Source organism: Eriocheir sinensis, chromosome 33, assembly GCF_024679095.1.
Source record: "Eriocheir sinensis breed Jianghai 21 chromosome 33, ASM2467909v1, whole genome shotgun sequence".
NCBI classification, from domain to species: domain Eukaryota; kingdom Metazoa; phylum Arthropoda; class Malacostraca; order Decapoda; family Varunidae; genus Eriocheir; species Eriocheir sinensis.
Window position 1 is genome coordinate 4598437 of NC_066541.1, and position 25199 is coordinate 4623635.

At 41.6% G+C, this 25199-nt stretch overlaps 1 protein-coding gene across 2 annotated transcripts in view; it reads right to left on the reverse strand.

Annotated features, from left to right (window-relative positions):
- Positions 1 to 9819: 9819 nt before the first annotated feature.
- Positions 9820 to 25199, reverse strand: part of LOC127006597 (protein Wnt-6-like) — a 54910-nt gene continuing 39530 nt past the window's right edge. For both annotated transcript variants that reach the window (XM_050876678.1, XM_050876677.1), the window contains exons 3-9: positions 23152 to 23283; positions 21645 to 22051; positions 20573 to 20713; positions 17788 to 17894; positions 16634 to 16754; positions 13699 to 13796; positions 9820 to 12771 (exon numbers count right to left, since the gene is read on the reverse strand). In XM_050876678.1, coding sequence (XP_050732635.1) covers positions 13704 to 13796; positions 16634 to 16754; positions 17788 to 17894; positions 20573 to 20713; positions 21645 to 22051; positions 23152 to 23283 — 1001 coding nt within the window. In that variant the 3' untranslated portion in view covers positions 9820 to 12771; positions 13699 to 13703. The remainder of the gene's footprint in view (positions 12772 to 13698; positions 13797 to 16633; positions 16755 to 17787; positions 17895 to 20572; positions 20714 to 21644; positions 22052 to 23151; positions 23284 to 25199) is intronic.

Below are 25199 nucleotides of genomic sequence, written 5' to 3' on the forward strand. Positions count from 1 at the left end.
AGTGTTTCAAGTGTTTTTCAAGTGTTTCTCTCTCTCTCTCTCTTTCTCTCTCTCTCTCTCTCTCTCTCTCTCTCTCTCTCTCTCTCTCTCTCTCTCTCTCTCTCTCTCTCAAAACAACAGGTGAGGTGAGCCTAATTACCCCGGCATACAGGTGTCGAGTAGGTGTCAAGAGCATCCACACACCTTCCCCGGGTTATTGGCAGGCACGGTGGAAGGGAGACGTGACACCTTGACCTCACATCCCCCCCCTCACCCCATACAACAACACCTTAAACCCTCCTTTCCCCCTTCTCTCTATAGCCAAAATATTGTATCTGTCTATCTTTCTATCTATCTATCTATCTATCTGTGTCTATCTATCTATCTAGTAGTGGGAAAAAATCGATGATACAGGAAGTTGTAGAATGAATCTTTTTTAATCTATCAATCTATCTATCTATCTAGTTGTGGGAAAGATATCGATGAGAGAGGAAGTTGTAGAATTAATCTTTTTTTTTATATCAATGTATTTTGAGCGTTTATTTTATTATGGTATGTTATATTTACTTATTTTTTTACGCATTGTTTCGCCATATTTTTACATATTTCTTTTACGGACATTGTTATTATATTGTAGAATAACTATTTTTGGTCCTTATCAAATTGAGTAATTGATTTTGTAATTTTCATTTCAAGTATAAAATTATTTTTGCTGTTTTTTTTTAGCGAATATATAATTAATTTTCTCGTTTTTGTATAGAGCAGTTATTTTTGTCGTTTTTATCACGTTTCTAACATTGTCGTAATATTTCCACTTATTTGGGTAGCTTATTGACATGAACGTCACTAAAACAAATTAATAATATCTCATTTTAGCTTACTCTCATTTTATTTCAGTATAGTGATTCTTGGGGGGTAAGCCCTTTGAAATTAATATAAAAAGTAGATAAAAATAATTTATAATTTTCATCATCTGGAGAGCAATGTGAGGCCTTCAATTTTCTTTCTCTCTTTCCTTTAATCACTCCATCAATTTACATATCTTACTTTTATATGTCAACCTGTATAATGTCTATCATTCTATCTATTTACCTCCTTTTTTTATAACAAAGGAGACAGCTCAAGGGCACAAACAAAGGAAACAATAATAAAAAAGCCCGCCACTCGCTGCTCCTAAAAAAGAATCACAAAAGGTGGCCGAAAGAGAGGTCAACTTCGGGAGGAGTCTGTCTATATACTTATCCAGCAATCTTTCTATCCATCAATCTATCTATTATCTATCTAGTTTACGCCAAGTTAGAGAAGAGGAACAGAGAAGGAAAAGGACACAGTGAAATATATAAAGGAAAGAGACTTGAACAAAAGCAATCCGAGCAAAGAGAAGGAACAACAGGACCCAGTGACACGAAGAACAAATCGAAGACGAAACGAATTAAACAAGAGGATCAAGAGGAAAACAAGAGGAAACAAGAGGATCAAGAGGAAAACAAGAGGAAACAAGAGGATCAAGAGGAAAACAAGAGGAAACAGGGGGGACCAAGAGGAAAATAAGAGGAAACAAGAGGATCAAGAGGAAAACAAGAGGAAACAGGGGGGACCAAGAGGAAAATAAGAGGAAAAAAGATCAAGAGGAAAACAAGAGAAAACATGAGGGATCAAGAGGAAAACAAGAGGAAACAAGAGGGATCAAGAGGAAAACAAGAGGAAACAAGAGGGACCAAGAGGAAAACAAGAGGAAACAGGGGGGACCAAGAGGAAAATAAGAGGAAAAAAGATCAAGAGGAAAACAAGAGAAAACAAGAGGGATCAAGAGGAAAACAAGAGGAAACAAGAGGGATCAAGAGGAAAACAAGAGGAAACAAGAGGGACCAAGAGGAAAACAAGAGGAAACAAGAGGGATCAAGAGGAAAACAAGAGGAAACAAGAGGGATCAAGAGGAAAACAAGAGGAAACAAGAGGGATCAAGAGGAAAACAAGAGGAAACAAGAGGGATCAAGAGGAAAACAAGAGGAAACAAGAGGGATCAAGAGGAAAACAAGAGGAAACAAGAGTAAACAGAGGAGAGAACACAACCTGGAGGAGGAGCAAAGAAGAGTAAAGAGACCGCCTTGCTTCCCCTCCCTCCAACCCTCCTTCTCTCTCTCCCTCTCTTTCCTCGCACTCCGGAAGGGCCGCCAGACCTTCGCGAGGCAAGCAAACACCACAGACAAACAAGCATGATACAGCCCCTTCCTTGCCCCCCCTCCCCCCCTTCCCTCTGTCACCTCCCGTCACTTCCTCTCTGTCGCATTCTCCGTCATTTCTTTTACTGTCATTCCTCTCTGATTTTTTCATTTCTTTGCTTTCGTTTTGCTAGTCTTCTGTCCCTCTTTCTCTGTTATTCCTTTCATCCATTTCCTCTCTGTTATATTCAAAGTAATTTATTTTATCTATCTTTCCTCTGTTTTTCTCGCATTTCTCTCCCTTTCGTTCTGTAACTTTCTTCCTGTCCTTCTTTCTCTGTTCTCTTCTAATTCTTTCACGTCAATTTCTCTTTTTTTTTTCTTTATCTTCTGTTTTTTTTCATTTCTTTGTCTTCTTTCCGTCATACTCTTCCGTCCCTATTTCACTGTTTTCCGTCATTTTCTTAATCATTTATTTTCTACGTCATTCGTCTCCGCTATTCCTTTCCTCTCTCTCAGTTCTGTTATTCACTTTTCATGTTACGTTCTTCTGTTTCTACTTCTTTCCGTGGCTTCCTCTTTGTTTATCTTCTTATTTTTTTTCCTGTCTATATTATTCCTCTCCGTCTTTCCAGTTCCCCGTCTTTGTTCTGTCACCTCTTCGTAAACTCTTCTGTCACTTCCTCTCTGTCATCTTCTTGCTAATTTCTTCTGCCCTTTCCTCCCCGTTTTACATTTTTCTGCCTTCGATCTGTTACCCAATTCGTATGTTATCCTCTTCCATCATCCATTCCTAACACCCTCTTTTGTCACCCTCCTCCGCTGCGCCTGTCCGTCACCCACTCCGTCAGCCGTCTCCGTCATCCCTTCCCCTGGTCACCCCTTCTGTTACGACGCCAAACATATGACTCACCTCTCTTTACCGTGTCTATCAGTTTCTTACTCAGATATGCGTCCCCGTATGAAAAGAACTTGTAATGGAGATGAGATACGAGGAGACAACCTTCCTCCTCTTTCTCTTTTCCCTCTTAACATTATCATCCTAAATCACACGGAGCAGTCTTTGTGTATGAGTCTCCTTTTCTGTGGTCCGTTGTGTAGCTTTTGTTTATTGATGTTTCTTATGTTTTTGTCTCATATTTCTTCTTTTAAACAATCCATCACGGTGACTTTCTCTTCCTTCTTCCCTGTTCTTCTATTCTCTATACTTGTCTTCATACATATTCCTCTGTTTATTGATGTTTTGTCGCTCATGTCTTTCTTCACACAATCCATCTACCTCTTCCTCCTTGTCCACCCTCTCTTCCTTATACTCTACTTCGCTTTTCATTATTTGTCTTCCTTTGTTCATTGATGTTTTCTCTCTCATGTCTTCCTTTCTTTACACAATCCATCTACTTCTTCCTCCTTGTCCACCCTCTCTTCCTAATACTCTACTTCGCTTTTCATTATTCGTCTTCCTTTGGTCATTGATGTTTTGTTTCTCATGTCTTTCTTTACACAATCCATCTACCTCTTCCTCCTTGTCCACCCTCTCTTCCTAATACTCTACTTCGCTTTTCATTATTCGTCTTCCTTTGGTCATTGACGTTTTGTTTCTCATGTCTTCCTTCCTTTACACAAGCCATCTACCTCTTCCTCCTTGTCCACCCTCTCTTCCTTATACTCTACTTCGCTTTTCATTATTCGTCTTCCTTTGTTCATTGATGTTTTCTCTCTCATGTCTTCCTTTCTTTACACAATCCATCTATCTCTTCCTCCTTGGTCTTCCTCTCTTCCTTCCACCCTGTACTTCCATCTCCATTACTTTTCCCCTACACTCCTCTTCACCCTTATCATCACGTGTTCATACCATCCAAGTCTTGTCTCCCATGTCTTCCTTTACACAATCTATCAACCGCTTCCTCGATCTCCCACTCTGTTCTACTTTCCATCATATACTTGCATTTCCATTACTTTTCCCCTACACTCCTCTTCACCCTTATCATCACGTGTTCATACCATTCAACTCTTGTCTCTCATGTCACAATCTATCAACTGCTTCCTCGATCTTCTACTCTTCATTCCATTTCCATTACTTTTCCCCTACACTCCTCTTCACCCTTATCATCACGTGTTCATACCATTCAAGTCCTGCCTCTCCTCTCATGTTTTCCTGTACGCAATCTGTCGACCTTTTCCTCTTTCTCCTCCCTTTCATTATCACTAGAAATAGATATACCCACATAAATCTTTCTACATTTGATTTCATTCTTGTACATATACTCTACATTTCAATACTCATATATCTTGTACACGCATACTTTTTAACTATTGTTTTCATATGTTTTTTTTTTTCAGTCTATCTAGTTCAAGGTAAGTCTCATTAAAATTATAAATAAATCTTCTTGTCCTTTTAAACATACCTCCTTACACACACACACACACACACACACACACACACACACACACACACACACACACCACACATACAAACACACACACACGCACGCACGGGAAATAAAGGTAATTCAAACACAACACACATCGCCCCCACGAGTCACTTTTCCAAACACCAAAACAAACACGCACAGACAGAGACACCAAACACTCGCGTACACACGAGAAATAAAGAGAAGAAAAAATAAAAAGCTTAGAACTGTAAACAAAAAACAAACAAAAAAGAAAAAAAAAAAGGCAAACACTTCCATGAAAACCTTGAAAGTATATTCCTGAAATCTTCACTTTAAACACACACACACACACACACACACACACACACACACACACGATGGACGGGGTGGATATGGTGTGTGTTCTGTGTGTGTGAGAGAGAGAGAGAGAGAGAGAGAGAGAGAGAGAGAGAGTTGCATCACCCAGCTTAGGGGAGAAGAGGAGGAGGAGGAGGAGCATAGGAGGAGAGAGAGGAGGAGCTTGAAGGGGGGAAGGGAGAGAGAGGGGGTGAGAGGGGCTTCCTAAGGGGACCGAAAGGGGGTGATGAAGGGAGGAAAGGAGAAGAAGAGGGAAGCCAGACTGATTGTAATGCTTTCCTCCCCTTCTCCCCTTCCTCCCTCTTCCCCTCCCGCTCCCCTGCTATCTCCTCCCCTCTTCCTTCCTTCCCCTCCACCTCCCCCCTCACACTCCCTCTTCCCCCCACCTCACCCTCAATCCTTTCCTTTCCCTTCCTCCCCTCCCCAGCCCTCCCACTCTTCCTCCCTTCCCTTCCCTTCTCTACCCCCTCCCCTCCCCCACTCTCTCATAGCTTGGGGTGGTTAGGGGAAAAATGTTGAGAGAGAGAGAGAGAGAGAGAGAGAGAGAGAGAGAGAGAGAGAGAGTGTCGGATCAAGTTGTATTAATCCGTTGGTGATGAAACGAGTCTTTTGAAGCCTCTCCCGCCTTGTTCTTTTTTGTGTGTGTCTGTGTGTGTGTGTGTGTGTGTGTGTGTGTGTGTGTGTGTGTGTGTGTGTGTGTGTGTGTGTGTGTGTGTGTGTGTGAGAGAGAGAGAGAGAGAGAGAGAGAGAGAGAGAGAGAGAGACGAAAAAAAATACATACATACGTTTTCTTCTAAACACAAGCGCATCCCTCCCTCCCAAACACACACACACACACACACACACACACACACACACACACAAAGGAACGTCCCCCACTTAATTAATGAAAACTCAATAAAAACATAATTAAAGATAAATTCCTTAAGCGCTTCCTCCGTCATTAGGCGCGGGAGGAATGTGTAATAAGCTAATTATGGCTCCGGGTGCGCGGGGGCGATTAAAACCCTTACTAATTGTGGGAAGCCTCCGATGACTGGGTTTTCTCTAATTAAAAAATATCTATAATGTTTGTTCGTTGATATTTTGTTGAGGGACTTACTAAGCACTTGTTCCTCTTGTTGATAAAATATAATTAGTTGTTTTCTTACATATGTTTCGTTTCCTCTTAACTATTTATCAAAAGCACCAACTACGTAATTATATCTGTACGCTCTGATCCAGTATATGTCGTTAAGGGACTCACTAAACACTTATTCCTCTTCGTTGATGAAATATAATTAGTTTTTTATATTTCTTTTTCCCTTAATTAATTGTAAGAAACATCGGCTAATTAAATATGTAAGCACTGTTCATTTCTCTTTCACTGAGGAGCTAAACACTCATTTCTCTGTGTTGATAAATTATAATTAGTATTTTTCTGTTCATTTCATTTCTCTTAACTATTTGTAAGAACCATCAACTAATTAAATATGTAAGCACTGTTAATTTCTCTTTCACTAAGTAACGAAACACTCATTTCTCTTTGTTGATAAATTATATATAGTACTCGTATTTTTCTATTCATTTCATTCCTCTGAACTATTTGTAAGAACCATCAGCTAATTAAATATGTAAGCACTGTTTATTTATCTTTCGTTAAGGGGCTTACTAAACTCTACCTTCTCTTTACTGGTTAAATATAATAAGTTTTTTTCGTATATGTTTCTATTCTTTTAATATTTGTGGCTTTTCTTGCAAGGTTCCTTCACTCAGTTTTATTTCCTCTTTTTGTGCCTTTTTGCCTCTTAATTATCAGGGAGACACACAAAGAAACCACGCGAGGCCAGACGGCGTGCACATGATGTCTTCTGAAAACGGGTTCTCCACCGCCCTTCCCTCCATCAATTCATTTTAACCTCCATTTAATCGTGTTTGCATCAACTCCGCATCTGCCTAATTTGTTCCACTCATCCGCCACCCCACTCGTGAACCAGTTTTTACCCGTGTTCCTCCTGGACTTGAATCTATATACTCTAATCCTATTGCTACGTGCCCAAGGATGTTTTTTCCAGTATATGTTCTTTATCTAAATCGCTCCTTTTAACCCCTTGACTGCGAATTTCCTACAAGAATGGAACAAAATGTGGCTGCTAAATTAAATGAAAAAATGTAAAGTCATGCACCTTGGGAGGGGATATCCAGCATACCAATACTACATGAGAAACACGCCGCTATCCACCACAGAGGCAGAGAAAGACCTGGGACTATATGTTACCAGGCTACCAGTGAAGGCGAAATCCGTGCCAATCGCAGCGGACGGGTTAATCTCCTCAACCAGCTGACTACTTATGTTGTATCTATTAGTATGTTGCATTTCAATTTCGTGCAACATTTTGATTATTTTCATGTACCTTTCGTTTGGTGCGCCGCTGACTTTCCGTAGCTAGAAGAAAATGTATCGCTCTCTTTCTTTCCTTGAACTCTTAGACAAAATTTGGTTTGAAAGAAACTCATATTTTTTCGTTCCATAATGCAAGGAAAAATATTGGTCCTTTTCTTTGATTTTCTCCCAAAACTCCTTAAGATGAAATGTAGTTAACCAGAAATTCTCTATATTTTTATCCATCCATGTTGTAAGGGAAAATATACTTTCATCCACTTCACTTTTCTCTAAGAACTCCTTAAGATAAATTCAAGTTAAGCAGAAATTCTATATATTGTCTTTACTTTCCTTCACTCTTCTCCCAGAACGCCTTAACATAAACTGTGGCTAAGCAGAAGCTCCATTGTTTTACTTTTCTTCATTTTTCTCCAAGAACTCTCTAAGATAAAATTTCCTTAAGCAGAAACACTATATTTTTTTCAAGTTGCAGGGGACTCCGAGGGTGGCGTGGCGTGCAGGCAAAGCGTGATAATAAACACAGGTGGGATGCGCCGCGCCCTACCTGTCCACAACTCATTAAGGGATTTTTAAAACACTTTCCCCGTAAACAACTTTCCGTGTGTTGATGTTGCTAGCTAATGGCCAACATCCCTTCCCCTCCCTTGTTTCCCTCCTGCCCTTCACTTCATTACTCTCTCTCTCTCTCTCTCTCTCTCTCTCTCTCTCTCTCTCTCTCTCTCTCTCTCTCTCTCTCTCTCTCAATACCCTTCTTTTTTCTATTTTACTTCATATTCTTTTATTTTTACTTTTTTATTCTTTTTATTCGTTTTCTTTACACATTAATATTTATGAAAACGTTTAAAATATCAGACATTCTCTCTCTCTCTCTCTCTCTCTCTCTCTCTCTCTCTCTCTCTCTCTCTCTCTCTCTCTCTCTCTCTCTCTCTCTCTCTCTCTCTCTCTCTCTCTCTCTCTCTCTCTCTCCCCCATCCACCTCCTCATTACTAACTCCAGCAGTAATTGAATCCCACATAATTGCTAGCTTCGCCTTGACATGGAAATGCTACCCCGTTGAAACCTATGTATTAATTACCCGCCATTTATACCTAACCAGAGCCGCCCTTATATGTCCGTGGCCGCCGGGGAAGTTGGTGAGACGCGGAGGGCCGGGCGGGGTGAGTCTACGCTGAGTTTGAGTATAATGAGTCCGGGGGCATCACTCAGCCTCCTTAAGACCGCTCGCCTCTCCCCCATAATCGCGGTGATGGATAAGAGGTATTAGGTCGGGTCTTGCGGTTCGATGAAGGGTAGATCACACCAGTAAGAACGTGGATTGGGTTTGATAGAGCCAGCTTCGCCTCCTTGCCTTCTTTTTTTTTCTCTCTTCTTCTTCTTCTTGTCGGTCTCTGCCTCTCCTCCTCCTCCTCCTACTTGTTTTTTTAATTATTTTTTTGCATTTTCTCTTACTTCTTTTTTCCTTCCTGCTTCTGTTTTTGCATCTATTTTTTTACACACTCTTCTCCCTTCTTTTTTTCCTTTTTTCTTGTCCGTCTCTCTCCTCCTGTTTGCTTTTCCTGTCCTTCTGTTCTATCTTATACATATTTTTCTTCTTTTTTGCTAATTTACACAGTCTCGCCTCCTCCCTCCATTATTGTCTCTCTCTTCTTCCTCTTCCTCGTTTCTCCTGTTCTTTCGTTCTCTCTCATTCCTCTTTTTCTCCCTATTCTTGATACTTTTTCACTGTTTTTTTCTTCTTCTCTTCATTCCTTCATCTTGTTGTTTATGTCTCTCTTATTATTATATTCTCCTGTTCTTGCCATCAGTTATATCTTCGTTTTTCTTCGACTACTTTGATTTTCTTTTCATTCCAGTTTCTTGGGAAATTGCACGAGAAAGAAGTAGATTAATTTAATACAGGTAAATTTGATCTCTCTCTCTCTCTCTCTCTCTCTCCTTACTAAAGTTAATCCTTCTCGTTTCAACTGTTCTTACACTTTCTTATTATTTTCCTTTCCTGTTTCTCTTTCTCCTCCTTCTCCTCTAACTCTTCCTGCTTCTCTCTTGTTTTTACTCTTCCTTCTCCTACTTCTATTTCTCCTCCCTGTTTTACTCTTCCTTTTCCTCCTCCTATTCCCGTTCTTCTTTTCATCCTCCTACTTCTCTTTTTCCTCCTCTCCTGTCTCTACGTTTTCCCTTTCCTGCTCCTCCTCATCCTTTTCTTACTCTTCCGCCTCCTACTACTTTCTCTTCATCATGTTCATGCTGTCTCTCTTCCTCAGTCAAGATTACGAGGAGGAAGAGAGGAAACAAATTTAAGAGGAGTTACAAGAGTCAACCCAACAGTAAGTGATTAAGAGGAGGATCAGAACCCCTCATAATAACACTCAGTTTAATGTGATCCCTTTGGCTTCCTTTAACGATTCCTGTGCATTTTTCTGGTTCCTTTAGTTTTTGACATTATATATTTGTTTTGGCTTTATTACTTTGAGGTATAATTCGGAGATATATATTTGTGTTTGTTAGTAAATGGGATAAATTGTTATTTTGGTTATCAAAGAACCTGTATTTTTTTGTGTTATTGTATTTTTTGTTCTTATAAATTAATGTGACTTCTTTAACTTAGCATTAACTGGCGATAGAATTACATACACCTAAGGCAGCCCTATGACTATTGCTATTATAATTGTATACAAACACACATACGTACATACATACATACATACATACATACGCACACTGAATCTTGGCATGAATAGTGACTAAGCGTTTTGGATTACACACACACACACACAAACACACACACACACACACACACACACACACACACACACACACACACACACACACACACACACACACACACACACACACACACACACACACACACACACACACACACACACACACACACACACAAACACACACACACACACACACACACACACACACACACACACACACACACACACACACACACACACACACACACACACACACTTACTATATTTTCTACACCTCCTGACTATCCTGTTTGAAAAAAAAACCGTACAGCAATTATGTGGACGCAAATTCCTCTAAATTAACAATAAACATATTAAATAATTTCTGTAGCACTGAAATTATTGGGTTAAATATATATCAGAGAGAAAATCAAGAAAAGAAAAATTGACATACATATACAAAAATAATGATAAAAGTAATAATAATGTTAATAATAATAATGATAATGATAATAATAATAATAATGGTAATAATAATAATAATAATAATAATAATAATAATAATAATAATAATAATAATAATAATAATAATAATAATAATAATAATAATAATAATAATAATAATAATAATAATAATGAAAATAATTATATAAATAAACTTTTCCTCCATATCATTATTATCATTACGACTATCAAAATTCATCTCAAAACACACAAATATATAACACACACACCTCCCGTCATCATGTGTTCCTTGGGTTAACACTAAAAGTTATACTCACTGTACAAACTCGTGGTTATCATCAGCATTAGCTTTCACTGTACAGGTTGCAGAAAAGTGCTCTCCACCTCACTGTGTTAACGTTCCATCACTCTTACAACATGAATACCTGTTGTGCTGTTACTCTTTTACACTGCTCTAAAAAATGCTGAAGTTTTATAATTTGTTAACATATTCCTACAAAACAAACACACAAGGAAAGGTGTACCAACCCTGTGAAGTAATGCAGGTGTAATTTATGTAACTCAGGTGTGTGTTCAAGGCTGAGGTGCATATTAGGGCGAGTGGCCTAAGACTACCAACGTGCTGTCCTGAAGACCACGTATCAGCCCAGACTCAAGATAAACTCTATAAAGAGGATGAAAAATGAGCTTTAGGGGTCAGCATGAGCAAAGCAAGATGGCACCACTATAAAACACTTGCCTGCACCATTACAGAGTGGGGCTAGCCAGCAGGTCCCATCATGAAGGCCTACCAGTGTTATAGGACGAACGAAAAAAAGGTGAGTATTTAGAAATCCTCATTCCATGTGGCACAACGTATCGCTCTCTTTGGGTGATGGATACCTTTTCTACAGACTGTATATGCTGTGTGTATATTTTCTTGCACTAATGCATATTAATGGTAGTAAGCATTAAGTATACAATGACACATACATATAATGAGTATTACCTTATGTATAAATGCATTGCAGTGATACATATAAACTAAGTGTATTAACATGTAAGTAGTGCTATAGAGTATATGAGCATGTGTATTTCATTACACTATTAGGCACATTGAGTTAACTGTATATTGTGTATCATCATTTATACATGTGATTTTTTTCATTGTATTATTTTTTATATGTCAACTGTATTTTCCTGTGAATTTCTATGTGTGTATTTTTCACTGTGTTAACTTTTTTATATTAACTGTATTTTTCTGTTAATACATTTATAAGTGAGTGTATTACCGAGTGTGTGCTTCCAGTGTGCTGAGTCTCATATTCTAAGTGTATTTACATGCGTGTGTGTGTTGAGTGCCCCGCCTCACCCCACCCCGACACACACACCAGTGACTTAAAGCTGTGGCAGAGATCCTGGGAAGCGAGTGTTCACCCCCCCCAGCCCTGGCTACACCCTATCACAGGAACACCAAGGCAGAGCACGCACACACACACACACACACACACACACACACACACACACACACACACACACACACACACACGCATTTTTTCCTCCTCCTTCTAGCTACCTCCTCCTGCCTTGTGTAATATCATGTCCTCCTCCTCCTCTTCTTCTTCCCTCAATACCTCCTCCTTAATCTCCTTCCGTCCATCTTACTCAATAAACTCCACACAAACACACCCACACCGATCCACACCCACGCTATTCCTACACACACACGCACACACACACACACACACACACACACACACACACACACACACACACCAAGAAACACCCGAACAAACACACTAAGTCACACAAACACCTACCCACACCCACACAATTCCCCTTACCACCTACACACACACACACACACACACACACACACACGCACACAAACACACGTTACACCCATACAAACACACAACCACACATACTTACACTCATTATTCTCCCTCCCACCTACACATATATACAAAAACACACACCCATACAAACACACCCACACACCCTCAACCAGTCACCCCCCGCACACACACACACACACACACACACACACACACACACACACACACACACGTTACACCCATACAAACACACCCCCAACCACCCATACCTACACCTATTATTCTCCCTCCCACCTACACTTATATAAAAAACATACACCCATACAAACACACCCACACACCCTCAACCAGTCACCCCCCGCACCCCCCACAACACACACAAACACACACATATGCATCTACGCACGCAACTCCTCTCTCGCCCCGGTCAGTGGCTGCTTAAAAGACTCGGCTGCCCTTTTTTCTCTTTCCTTTTTCTCCGTTCCCTCGCGCCGCCTCGCCTCGCCGGGAACACTGTGCAGGGTAAACAAGGAGTCTAATTACACAAAAACACGGTGCCAGGGATATACAGCCAACACCCAAACACCTCCTCCCTCCTCTGCCCTTCGCTTCACTTTGCTTCCCTTCACTTCTCTATCCTTCCCCTTCCTTTCCTTCATTCCCAAGTTCTTTGTTTCGCTTCTCTTCACTTTCCTTTCCTTTTCTTTGCTTCGCTTCGCTTCCCTTTCCGTTGTTTCCCTTCCTTTCCCTTTTCTTAATTTTCCTTTCCTTCCTTTTTCTTTCCCTCTCTCTATTTCTTCTCCCTTTGTTTTACTTCAATTCTCTTCACTTTCCCTTTCTTCACTTTCCTTTTTTTTTTGCTTCGCTTCGCTTCCCTTTCCGTTGTTTCCCTTCCTCTCCCTTTTCTTCATTTTCCTTTCCTTCCTTTTTCTTTCCCTCTCTCTATTTCTTCTCCCTTTGTTTTACTTCAATTCTCTTCACATTCCCTTTCTTCACTTCTCTTCTTCCAACCTTTCACTTCCTCTTCCTTTTGCTCAACTTTCTCCACCTCTTCCCTCACTTCCCCTTCCCTTCCCTTAGGCTCACTTCCCATTCTTTTGGTTCACTTCTCTTCCCCTCACTTCCCCTTCCATCGCTTCACTTCACTCCCGCATTCTCTTCTCATCTACATGTCCTACTTTTCCTTCATTATCACCTCCTTTCTTTCCTCTGTCTATGTCCTTTTCTCTTCCCTGCATTCCTTCACTTTGCAATCCCTACCTTCCTTTCTCTTCCCTTCACAAGCGTTCCTCTCCTTTCCTTTCAACATTATTCGTTAACACTATCATTCGTTATTGTTATTATTATTATTATTATTATTATTATTATTATTACTATTATTATTATTATTATTATTATTATTATCATCATCATCATCATCTTTGCAATCATTACCTTTACCTGTATTATCTGCAGTGGGAGATGATCCGCTTGACCCGGCACGTCTGACAGGTCACCTCGCAGCAGTACCTGAAGCGACACCGGCAGTTCTCCTCCACCTGTGAACGGGAGGTGTGTCAAGGTGTGCCGGGAAGACATGAGGCAAATAAAAATACGATAGCCCATTCATTCCAACCATCTGCCATTGATTCCATCCAACCTCACCATTCCTTTATCCTTACACCCACTATTTCTTACATCCATCCATCCTCTCTCTCCCCATTCCTCGCCTCACTCATTCCTCACCCACTCACATTAATCCAACATTCCATCTCCATATTTTGCGTAGTATTTTTTTTTTTATATTCCATTCTCCTCAATCGCTTCAGTGTTATGTATATGTATTAACACACCATTGCTTCTCTTAATATAACTTCCACTCCTTCCTAAAGTATTTTAATATCACCTACGAACACATTCCTTCTCTTCATCTAACGTCAAACTCATTCCCAAATTCCTTCACTATCAAATACGAACATTAACACAACATTCCACCTCATTATATAACTTCCATGTTAGCCCTCAAATTCCTTCAATATCATTCACTAACACAACATTCCTCCTCTTTATATAACTTTACTAACACTAAACACGATATTCAATCTCTTCATATAATTTCTATTTCCTTCTATACTTCCTTCAATATCACCGAAACTTTCACTGACACAACTTTCTCGCTTCCATTTTTACCCGCTTCCTTCCTCAATTTTTCCGGCATCACCTAACTTAATGCTAACACATCAATACTTTTCTCCATTTTCTTCTCACATCATCAATATTACTTAACACAAACACAATATTCTTTCTTCCCATTTTTCCCGCGTCCTTCCTCACTTTCTCCGTCATCACTTAACTTAATGCTAACAAAACAATACTTTTCTCCATTTTCTTCTCACATCATCATTATTACTTAACACTAACATAATATTCTTTCTTCCCATTTTGTCCCGCTTCCTTCCACAATTTCTTTAATATAACTTAATACTAACACATCATTCCTTTTCTCCATTTTCTTCTTCCGTCGTCAATATCATCTAAACTATCACTAACACAGCATTCCTTCTTCTCACATACCTCTTCACTCATTCCACAGGTTCTTCATTATCACCTAAAGGGGCTATTACACTGGGCAAATTTTCGTGGATCTTCAGTCAAACCACGATTTCCGCTGGCGTGGTTCTCATTCGTTTCTTGTTATTGCTGCTGATGATGATGGTGAGTAATACCGTCGTCCTTCAGTGAAATCTACCGTAACTTTGGAAGATCGTGGACACGTCAGAAAACCACGGAAATATGAGAACCACGCCAGCGGGAATCGAGGTTTGATTGAAGATCCACGGAAAATTTGCCCCCTAACACATTCCATCTCCTCTCACTCAGCCAACGCAGCTTCAGATGGTGACTCAGCACTACTTGTCTTGCTGTCCATCATGATCCGTTTCAACGAGTCGGACAAAACAATATTCGATTACGATCCCACGCCAGCAGCTTCGTCCCTCTGCCTCGAACACGCTCATCACGACATGGAGTGCGTGGTTGTGTCGTTGGGTTATCAGAAGTTGTCAATTATCAGGAGACGCGGTGATGATAAAAAGCGACAATTTCATGACTTTCTGGCTGACAATCATTAAATAAAACGTCTTGATGATTAAGGAAGAATATTTTAAAGCCTTTTTTTGGTAGCTGTCAGTCTAATTTGAACAATATAATGAGAAAGAGAATAGGTTAGGTGATACAGGAGAAACTGAGGGAGGAAGCGGGTAAGAATGAGGAGCGAGAATGTGGTGTTAGCCTCGAACACGCTCATCACGACATGGAGTGGTTGTGTCGTTGGTTATCAGAAGTTGTCAATTATCAGGAGACGCGGTGATGATAAAAAGCGACAATTTCATGACCTTCTGGCTGACAATCATTAAATAAAACGTGTTGATGAGGAAGGAAGAATATTTTAAAGCCTTTTTTTGGTAGCTGTCAGTCTAATTTGAACAATATAATGAGAAAGAGAATAGGTTAGGTGATACAGGAGAAACTGAGGGAGGAAGCGGGTAAGAATGAGGAGCGAGAATGTGGTGTTAGTGTAAGTTTAGGAGATATTGAAGGAAGTGTTGAAGGAAATTGAGGTTATATGAATAGATTGAATGTTGTGTTTAGTGTTAGTATGGGATATTGAATAAATCTGAGGGCTAAAATGAAAGTTATATAAAGAGAAGGAATGTTGTATTAGTGTAAGTTTAGGAGATATTGAAAGAAGTATAGAAGGAAATTGAAGTTATATGAATAGATTGAATGTTGTGTTTAGTGTTAGTATGGGATATTGTAGGAATTTGAGGGCTAAAATGAAAGTTATATAAAGAGAAGGAATGTTGTATTAGTGTGTGATATTGAACGCGAGGATTAAGAACGCAAACATACAGTATTTCCAGAAGCGTCACGAGAACATCTAATTATAGTTTCGGTACTTGTCAATCAATAAGAAGTTGATGAAACAAAGAGCATTTCACAGCAGTTTCTGGCAGCCATATATCAATCAAAACACATTAAATGGAAAAAATATATATACCACAAAGCGTTCATCCCTTCGTGGTGGAAAAACATATCACGAAAACATGCGCTCATAACATAGCACAAAGACACCAACGGACGAAGCTGCCGGGATAAAGTGATTGTTGTGTCTTTTATCAGAGTCGCCTGCACGGGATATACTGTAAGGGTATAGAGCGAGGGTGTAGTTTGAGGGAACCGTGTAAGGATATACTGTGCGGACATAGTTAACTCATCTCAACACAACTCTTAATGCGTGAATCCTCCTGTATGGGGTATAGAGTGGATACATAGCGTGAGGGTATAGTGTAATGGTATAAGTTATATTGTAAGGGTAAATTTAACTCATCCCCACCCATCTTTCCTCCTGCGTGAATCCTCGGCCACAACACAGGAGCTCGCAGCCGTTGAGGTCATAGGAGGTGGTGTTGCAGACCCTTCCCTTGGTACCCAGCGAGCCCGTCCTCTTGTTGGGGCTGGGGGGGAGGGGAGAGACATATGTGAGGGGGGGGTGAAGGGGAGAGAAGGGGCTGGGGTGACAGGGGAAGGAGAAGGGATGAGAAGAGTAAAAGGTGAGTCAGGTTACGGAAAAAGTGATAAGGAAGGGAAAGGTGACGAGATAGATACATAGAAAGATAGATATATAGAGTCAGATAGATAGACGGATGGAAAGACAGACAGATAGAACACACACACACACACACACACACACACACACACACACACACACACACACACACACACACAGAGACGAAACCGAACGTGCTACTTTAACATATTTTTATGATCCGAATTTGCATTTTTATCTGATTCTTGACGCAAACAAGAAATCTCAGGAGGTGTGTGTGTGTGTGTGTGTGTGTGTGTGTGTGTGTGTGCAAGCTTTCAACACATCCAAGCACATTAAGTCGTCGCGCTAATGTATGCGTGTAAATACTTAGAAAAAACAGCAAATGACTTGTACTTATCTATGCAAATACACACAAACTAATGATGATGGATGAAGGAGATTTGTCATATAAGAATAATACAGGCGCGTCGCCGGTGTGTGTGTGTGTGTGTGTGTGTGTGTGTGTGTGAATGACCGAACACACACACACACACACACACACACACATACACTGAGCCTGAACGAATTTGTTTACTGTGAAGAGGAATAAAAAAACACACACACACACACACACACAAGCACGCCCCCAATCTACAGAGTGATGAATGTGGACCGGAAAAAAATGAGATAATTATATGTATTCTGACCTTCATGATTTACACACACGATGATAAATTGGTTGATAACATTTAAAAAAATCTAAACTGCAATCAAAGCAAGAACATAATGTGGCATAACTTATCATCATTATCATTATTATCAGTATCATCAAAACTTTTCTTGTACACAGTTTACTAACTAAACTAATTAACGACTTCAATGAAAAGTGAAAAACACTATTAAAGCTAACAAAACAACCATGATCTTTTTGACCCCGTGACCCCGTGACCCAGGCTGACCTGCAGAAGTTGGGCGAGTCCTCGAGGAAGACGAGGTCCTGCTTCCTGGGCGCGCGCACGTTGCTGGTGGCGGGGAACACCGTCTTGCCGTCGTTGCTGGCGGTCACCTGGCGGGCACGGGGGAGGAGTGTTAGCGGCGGTGGTGATGAGGAGTAGCGGTTGTTGTGGTGGAGGGGGGAGAGGGGGGGGAGTTATAGTGGTGGGGGTGAAGCTACTATTGGTACGTCTACTATTGATGCTACTGTAATTTCTACTACTACTACTACTACTACTACTACTACTACTACTATTGCTATCAATACTACCATTACTTTTGTAACTGTTTAATCAGCATTTTTGCTATAGTACTACTACTACTACTACTACTACTACTACTACTACTACTACTACTATAGTATTCCCATTTGAAACTGGCCGGTGGGTCAGCTATTTATTACCTTTAAATTAATTTAATTAAATAATTGGATAATCCAATAAGGTCATATAGCGTTAAGATTGTTTCGTTTTAGGATAATAACAAAGATTTTGTATAAATACCATAACACTTGACAAGGTTGTATTCAAACGTTGTCAAGCGGGGCGGGGCTGACCCGCCTCGGCCGACACCCCACTGGCTACTTTCATATGGGAATACTATACCATTGCTACCATTAATACTGCTACCATTACTTTTGTAATTATTTATTCTACATTTATACTCTACTACTACCACCACTACTACTGCTACTACTACTACTACTACTACTACTACTTTTTTTTTCTACACAACATAAATGATACCTCCACCCATGTTTATTTTCCCGACACATAATCATGGAGGGCTCCATAGCTTGGAGGTCATTAGCCCCAACTCTGTTCGCTAATGACTGTGGCATCTAACCATATCACTAATACTACCTGACACTAAATCACCCATCATCTATTACGTCTAGATCCCCCTTTCCTTCCCTACTCAAGTCACTCCCGACCCACCCTAATGTCACTCTCCACCACTGTGGCTTCATAGTCCATATTGGAGATGTTAGTGGCTTTTGGGCCAGAGTGTCTGGTGCCCCTGAGACATAGGATGGCCGACCTGAGCAGGGAGAACGAGAGGCGACACCTCATCCAGGCGACAACGTGGCTCCTTGGCTGATGCTTCTTTTCTGAGATTAGTTCCGCGAGGCGTGTGTAGAAGCATTGGGCCCTGGGACCCATCCCGCCGGATGTGGTGAAGACGAGGGGGGTGAAGCTGCCCTGATCCACATGTTGGATTCTTTCACCGTATGCCCTTGTCTTCTCCTGCTCGTTCCTGTGGTGGGCGGCTTGCAGGGGCATCTCACGGTGACAGGCAGCCACCGGGTCGAATATGCGGATGTCCATGAACGCCCGCTGTCCGCGCACCCAGAATCCGCGGGCACTTACATCAACCCGTGCCTCCTGTGAGGTATTGGCTGTCCTGTACCGAAGGTGTTCGCCGTCCAGGGGAAGCAGTGCCGGCTCGGTAGTGACGTCTTGGCATACCTCCCCAAGCATGCTGGCTGTCAGAGCCCTCACTTCATCGTGTCGAATACAGACGAAGCCTCCTTTTTTACATGTCATGGTGTGGGTGACATCATTTGGTGATCCACATGCACAGAGAGCAGGCAGTTCCTCAATCGGCCAGCCATATCTCAGAGCAATGGCGTCGACAAATTCTTGTTTGTTGAGGCTGAGTACTACTACTACTACTACTACTACTACTATTTTTACCACTACTACTACTACTACTACTAATAATAATAATAATACAACTACAATCATTGCTACCATTAATGCTACTACCATTACTTTTATAGCTATTAACTTGACATACGTAGATTCTACTACTATTTCTACTACTACCACTAGTACTACTACTACTACTACTACTGCTGCTGGTACTTCTAAGACTACTCCAGTTGTTACTAATATTACAAACACTTGACACACTTAACAGCTAGGTCATTATCGACTATTCTTTCCATTGTATATACAATAAATCAACAAACCCATTAACACTAAGACATCTATTTGCCACACGAGCCTTCCTTTTTTTACGGGTTGTTTGGATCTTCTGTTTGTCAACCTTAATTATGCAGAAACTTCATCTGTTTACACTAAGGCTGAGAGTAAACAAGAATCCGTCCCGCGGCCTAAACGGGACCTCAGATAAGGGGACCTCTCGCTATCTTTGTCCTAGCCGCTATCTTACACTGGGGACTTTTTTTTTTTTTGGTGTGTGTGTGTGTGTGTGTGTGTGTGTGTGTGTGTGTGTGTGTGTGTGTGTGTGTGTGTGTCGCCACCTCAATACGCCTGTTTGAAATGACTCTTGTAGAAGTTCCTGGGATTTCCATGGACTGTTTTATGATCCTAGTGACAGTTTTACCCGACTTCTGCACTTTTTTTTTACAGCAAAGGAGACAGATCAAGGGCTTAAGAAAAAGAAAACAAAAAAGAAAAAAAAGCCCGCTACTCACCTTGAACGGGAAAATAATTCTCATACAAACCCGGTTAACCTTCTCTGTGGCTTTATAAAATAGTCGTAAAGGGAAGCCCGATGCATTTAAGAATGTTTTATGAGTCTAGTGATAGTTTTACCCGACTTCTGTATCTTGAGCGGGAAAAAAAAAACACCCGTGAAAATCCAGTTAATCTGCTCTGTGGGCCCTTGGAAATTAGGCGTAATGAGACCTCAATACGTTGACAAAAATTTAATATGGGCGTGTGTGTGTGTGTGTGTGTGTGTGTGTGTGTGTGTGTGTGTGTCCTTCCCACCCTTCAGTACCTTGGTCGCAGCGCTGAACTTGTCCTTGAGGTGACGCCCGACGCTCCTGAAGGTGGGGAGTCGTCGCCAGCAGGTTCTGTGGGTGCAGGAGCCGGACAGGCCGTGACACTTGCAATGCGGTACCGGGTTGTTCCTTACGGCCTGGGGGAGGGAGGAGGGTGTGAAGATGGCTGGAGGAGGAGGAGGAGGAAGTGAAGGTGGGTGAAGGACTAAGTTGCAAAGGTAGCTGGAGGTTGAGAAGTTGGGTGGATGAGGAGGAAGCATGCGAAAGGGTTAAGAAGGATGAGGGGCGCGAGGGTGATTGGAAAAGGATGCACAGTTGGGTGAAGGAGGAAGCTGTTGGGGTTACTGGGGGAGAAGGATGTACAGTAGTTTGGGCAAAGGAGGAGGTGGGTGTGGTGGTGGCTGAAGAGGGATGTCAAGTTGGATGAAGGAGGACTGCGTGTGGTTGTATGGATGAACAGTGTTAAGGTGGGTGGATGTGGAATGCGTGTGGTAAGGTGAAGGAAACAGGTGAGACGGTGGATGAAGGAAGAGGGCATGCGGCTGGGTGGATGAAAAAAAAAGTGAAATGAGGTAAGAGGTGAGAGAATGAGAGAGGTGAGGGTGGTAAAGAGGGGAAGAAGATGCCGACTCTGGGCCACGACAACCCAGCGACTCAGGGTACACGAGGTCTTGGGTGTGAAATGTTGATGTGAAAGGGTCGCACATGGTCGGAAAGAGGTCTAGAAACGATCGCCGGATGCTAATTCGGCACAGTGTCAAGGGGGCCTAAAAGTCGCTGGGTTGTCGTGGCCCAGAGCCTAACCTAAGAATGTGCGTGGCGAGTAGATGAAAAAAACAAAAACATCAATGTCTACACTTACCACAACTACAACTACTGACATCACATCAGCCGTAACTACATACATCTACTACCACTATTACTATATCCACAACATCTGTTACTACCACAACACATAGACACGCCAGTCCTCGTCGACAGATTGACTTGGCCGGCTCGGCTTAAACAACTCCTTAAACAACGACTCCCACAACGACATCTGCTGCTACCACAACCACCACCACTCACCCTTCGTCCCGCCTCGTTGTTCCAGAGCATCACAATACTCCTGATGTCCTGGCTCTCCCGCCCCAGCAAGTAACGCGAGTCCATGAAGTCTCGAGCGATGCGGTACCCGAAGCCCACGTTGTCGTCACATCCACTCCAGTGCCACTCCCCGTCGGGCACCCCGGGTATTCCTCCCTCCCCATGCTTTACCTCCCCATCCCCTCCTCCTTCCTCCCCAGTCACACCAGACAGGGAGGAAAGGGGAGGGTTTGTTTTCTCCTGGTATTCGCGTCTCTCCTCCCATCTTCTCTCGCTGTATCGTTCTCGTTTTCCTTTTTCCTTCCGTCTTCCTCTTTTCTTCCGCCCGGAGTACCATTGCTTCTCGATCCTGTTCCGCCGGTTTTTTTTTGGTTTTCGATTCATCCGCCCTGGAAATGGGTGAAGAGGGAGGGGAGGGTCAGTTTTTTTCTTTTACAGCAAAGGAGACAGATCAAGGGCTTAAAAATAAACAATAATTAAAAAAAGCCCGCTACTTACTGCCCCTAAAAAGATTGGAGAGGAGTTACCGAAAGAGAAGTCAATTTCGGGAGGAGAGGTGTCCTGATACCCTTCTCTTGAAAGAGTTCAAGTCGTAGGCAGGAGGAAATACAGATGAAGGAAGATTGTTCCAGAGTTTGTCTTGTAATGTTTGCTCTTGTTGTTGTTGTTGTTGTTGTTGTTGTTGTTGTTGTTGTTGTTGTTGTTGTTGTTGTTTAGTGTTGTGTAGTGGGATTGTGTGCTGCTGGAAAGTTTATTTATAAGTGCTGTGTGGAAATAATTTTTACTCCTTAACCACAAGTAGACAACTGCAAGAAGAAAGGAAGGAAAGAATGAAGGAAAGAAGGAAGGAGGATGGAAGAGGATGAGGGAGAAATCAGGAAAGAAGATGCGGAAGGAGGCAGGGAAGGAGTATTCGTATTCGGTATTCGTATTCGAATACCGTATTTGGGTGTAATCGTAATCGAATAATTATTGATATAAATCAAAGTATTGTCATTCGTATTCGAATACAAGGATAAAATATTCGAATTCTGCGAATAATCTAACGAATATTTCAGAATTTACTGTCAGAAATAACAGTCGTTGTTCCTTACAACTCCAGCCTCCTGGGCGGACGTGTAACTGTCGTGTACAGTACAGGTTCATGAGTTCATTTTACTGTAGCATAACTTTAGAACAGAGCTTTACCCAGTTACGTGAAAAAGGTATTTTTCAATGAAAAGTTTTCATGAATGTATTCATGAATACTTTCAAAAGTATTTGTATTTGTATTCGAATTAAAACCATTTCAGTGTATTCGAATTCGTTAAAATTTGAGGTATTCGTATTCCTATTCGAATACACAACTCTAGTATTCACTCCATCCCTGAGAGGAGGTAAAGACAGTGAAAGAAGAAAGGCAGTAATAAAATGGAAAAGGAAACGAAGGAAAGGTTAACACACACACACACACACACACACACACACACACACACGCAGCAGTACCCACCCAGCGAGGCCGCCCCGAGGGAGCGTCTGCTGCAGGAGCACTGAAGGAGGTCGCCGCGTGAGCAGGCAGCCGTGATCTCGTGCGTCACCCCGGCGGAGACCACGGCGTTGAGGAAGGCGGTCTCGGGTGTGTCTGGAGCGGGGGAGATAGGAAGGGATGTTGTGAAAGACTTTTATTTTATTTATTTTACAGTAAAGGAGGGAGCTCAAAGGCAAACAATAAAGGAAACAAAAAAGCCCACTGGCGCTGCTCCTGTAAAGTGTCTATAGTGATTGAGTTCGAAAACACAGAGGGTTAGAATCGTTTGGAGAGGCGTCTTGATACTCACTCCCCTTTTTAGAGTGTTTAAGTCGTGGGCAGGAGTAAATAGAGACAGCAGAAAATCATAACGAAGATGAGTCGAGACGAGGTGGTGTGAAAGACTTAAAAATGGTTCCCGTAAAAGAATCATGGGAAGGGAGAGACAGGAAGAGATGCTGTGGATGGGTCAGAATTGTTGCCGTAGAAAAATAATGGCGAGAGAGAGACAGGAAGAGATGCTGTGGATGGGTCAGAATTGTTGCCGTAGAAAAATAATGGCGAGGGAGACAGGAAGAGATGCTGTGGATGGGTCAGAATTGTTGCCGTAGAAAAATAATGGCGAGAGAGAGACAGGAAGAGATGCTGTGGATGGGTCAGAATTGTTGCCGTAGAAAAATAATGGCGAGAGAGAGACAGGAAGAGATGCTGTGGATGGGTCAGAATTGTTGCCGTAGAAAAATAATGGCGAGAGAGAGACAGGAAGAGATGCTGTGGATGGGTCAGAATTGTTGCCGTAAAAAAATAATGGCTAGGGAGACTGGAAGAGATGGTATGAAAAACTCAAAATAGTTCCCGAAGAAGGAGACAAGAATGGGTGGTGTGGAAGGAAAAAAAAAAAAAAAAAAAAAAAAGATGCCGTACGGAATTCCTGGCCAGAGAGACGAGGAGGGATGCCGTGAAAGATTTACATAATTTTTACAGAAAAGTATCAGCTCAAGGGCAAAGTATTAAGGAAACCAAAAATCTCAAGCAAAGTGTAGTGAGAGAATTTCGAAACACAGAGTCAGAATCGTTTTGAGAGGTGTGTTGATACTCCCTCCCCTCTTGAAAGTGTTTAAGTCGTAGGCAGGAGGAAATAGATACTGAAAAAAGAAAGACGCCGTAAAACATTAATGGTGAAGGAGAAACATGAAGGGATGATGTGAACGGCTCAAAAATAAGGTGCCGTAAAAATTTCAAGAGGCACTTCACTTAACATTTTGGTGAGGAAAAAGACAATAAAAAAAAGATGCTGTGAATTGCTCACGAAAATATGCTGTAAAAATTTTGTGAAGTGTTTTAGTTTAGATAAAGTTCTGGAGAGCAAGATACAGGGAGAGAGACAAAGGTTCTTGGCGAGGCCGAGTTTCTAGTAATTTCTGGTGAAGGGAAAGACGAGATCGGGTGACGCTAAAAGGTCAAGGAGCGGCTCCATCTACAGCACGTAACTCTCCGCAGGGAGACAAAAAATAATAAATAAAACAGACGAAGAGGAGAGAAAAGAGCCGGGGCGATAAACTTGAGTGGAAAGCTGAAAAAAAAAAAACATCTGATCAAGGCAACTCGCACATCTGCACAACCAATTGCATGAATCCGATCGCGCGCAATGGTCGCGTACGATCGGTCACCTTGGTTATCACACCGCAGCGAATGGTTTTAGTGTCAACAATGTCAGATGAATATGGCGTAATTTTGGTAAGGGACAAAAGCAGGAAAAAGAGAAGATCGTGGGTCCATCAATATCACATCAAAACAGATCAACGGAGGAGTTTTGTTGCTGATCAAGGTCTGGGTCAGGACACTAACAAGAATTTTACAGAATATCTAAAAGTAACCCTTCAATGAACTAGTTTGTTTGCTGATCCCAAATTATTTTAAAGAAGATACAAGTTACAGAGAAGCTAATAGCATTGAAAAAGACTATTGATAACACCCAGGTAAGGGAAAAAGTTCTCTCTCCTCAGCGAGTTCACAATGCAAATCATCGC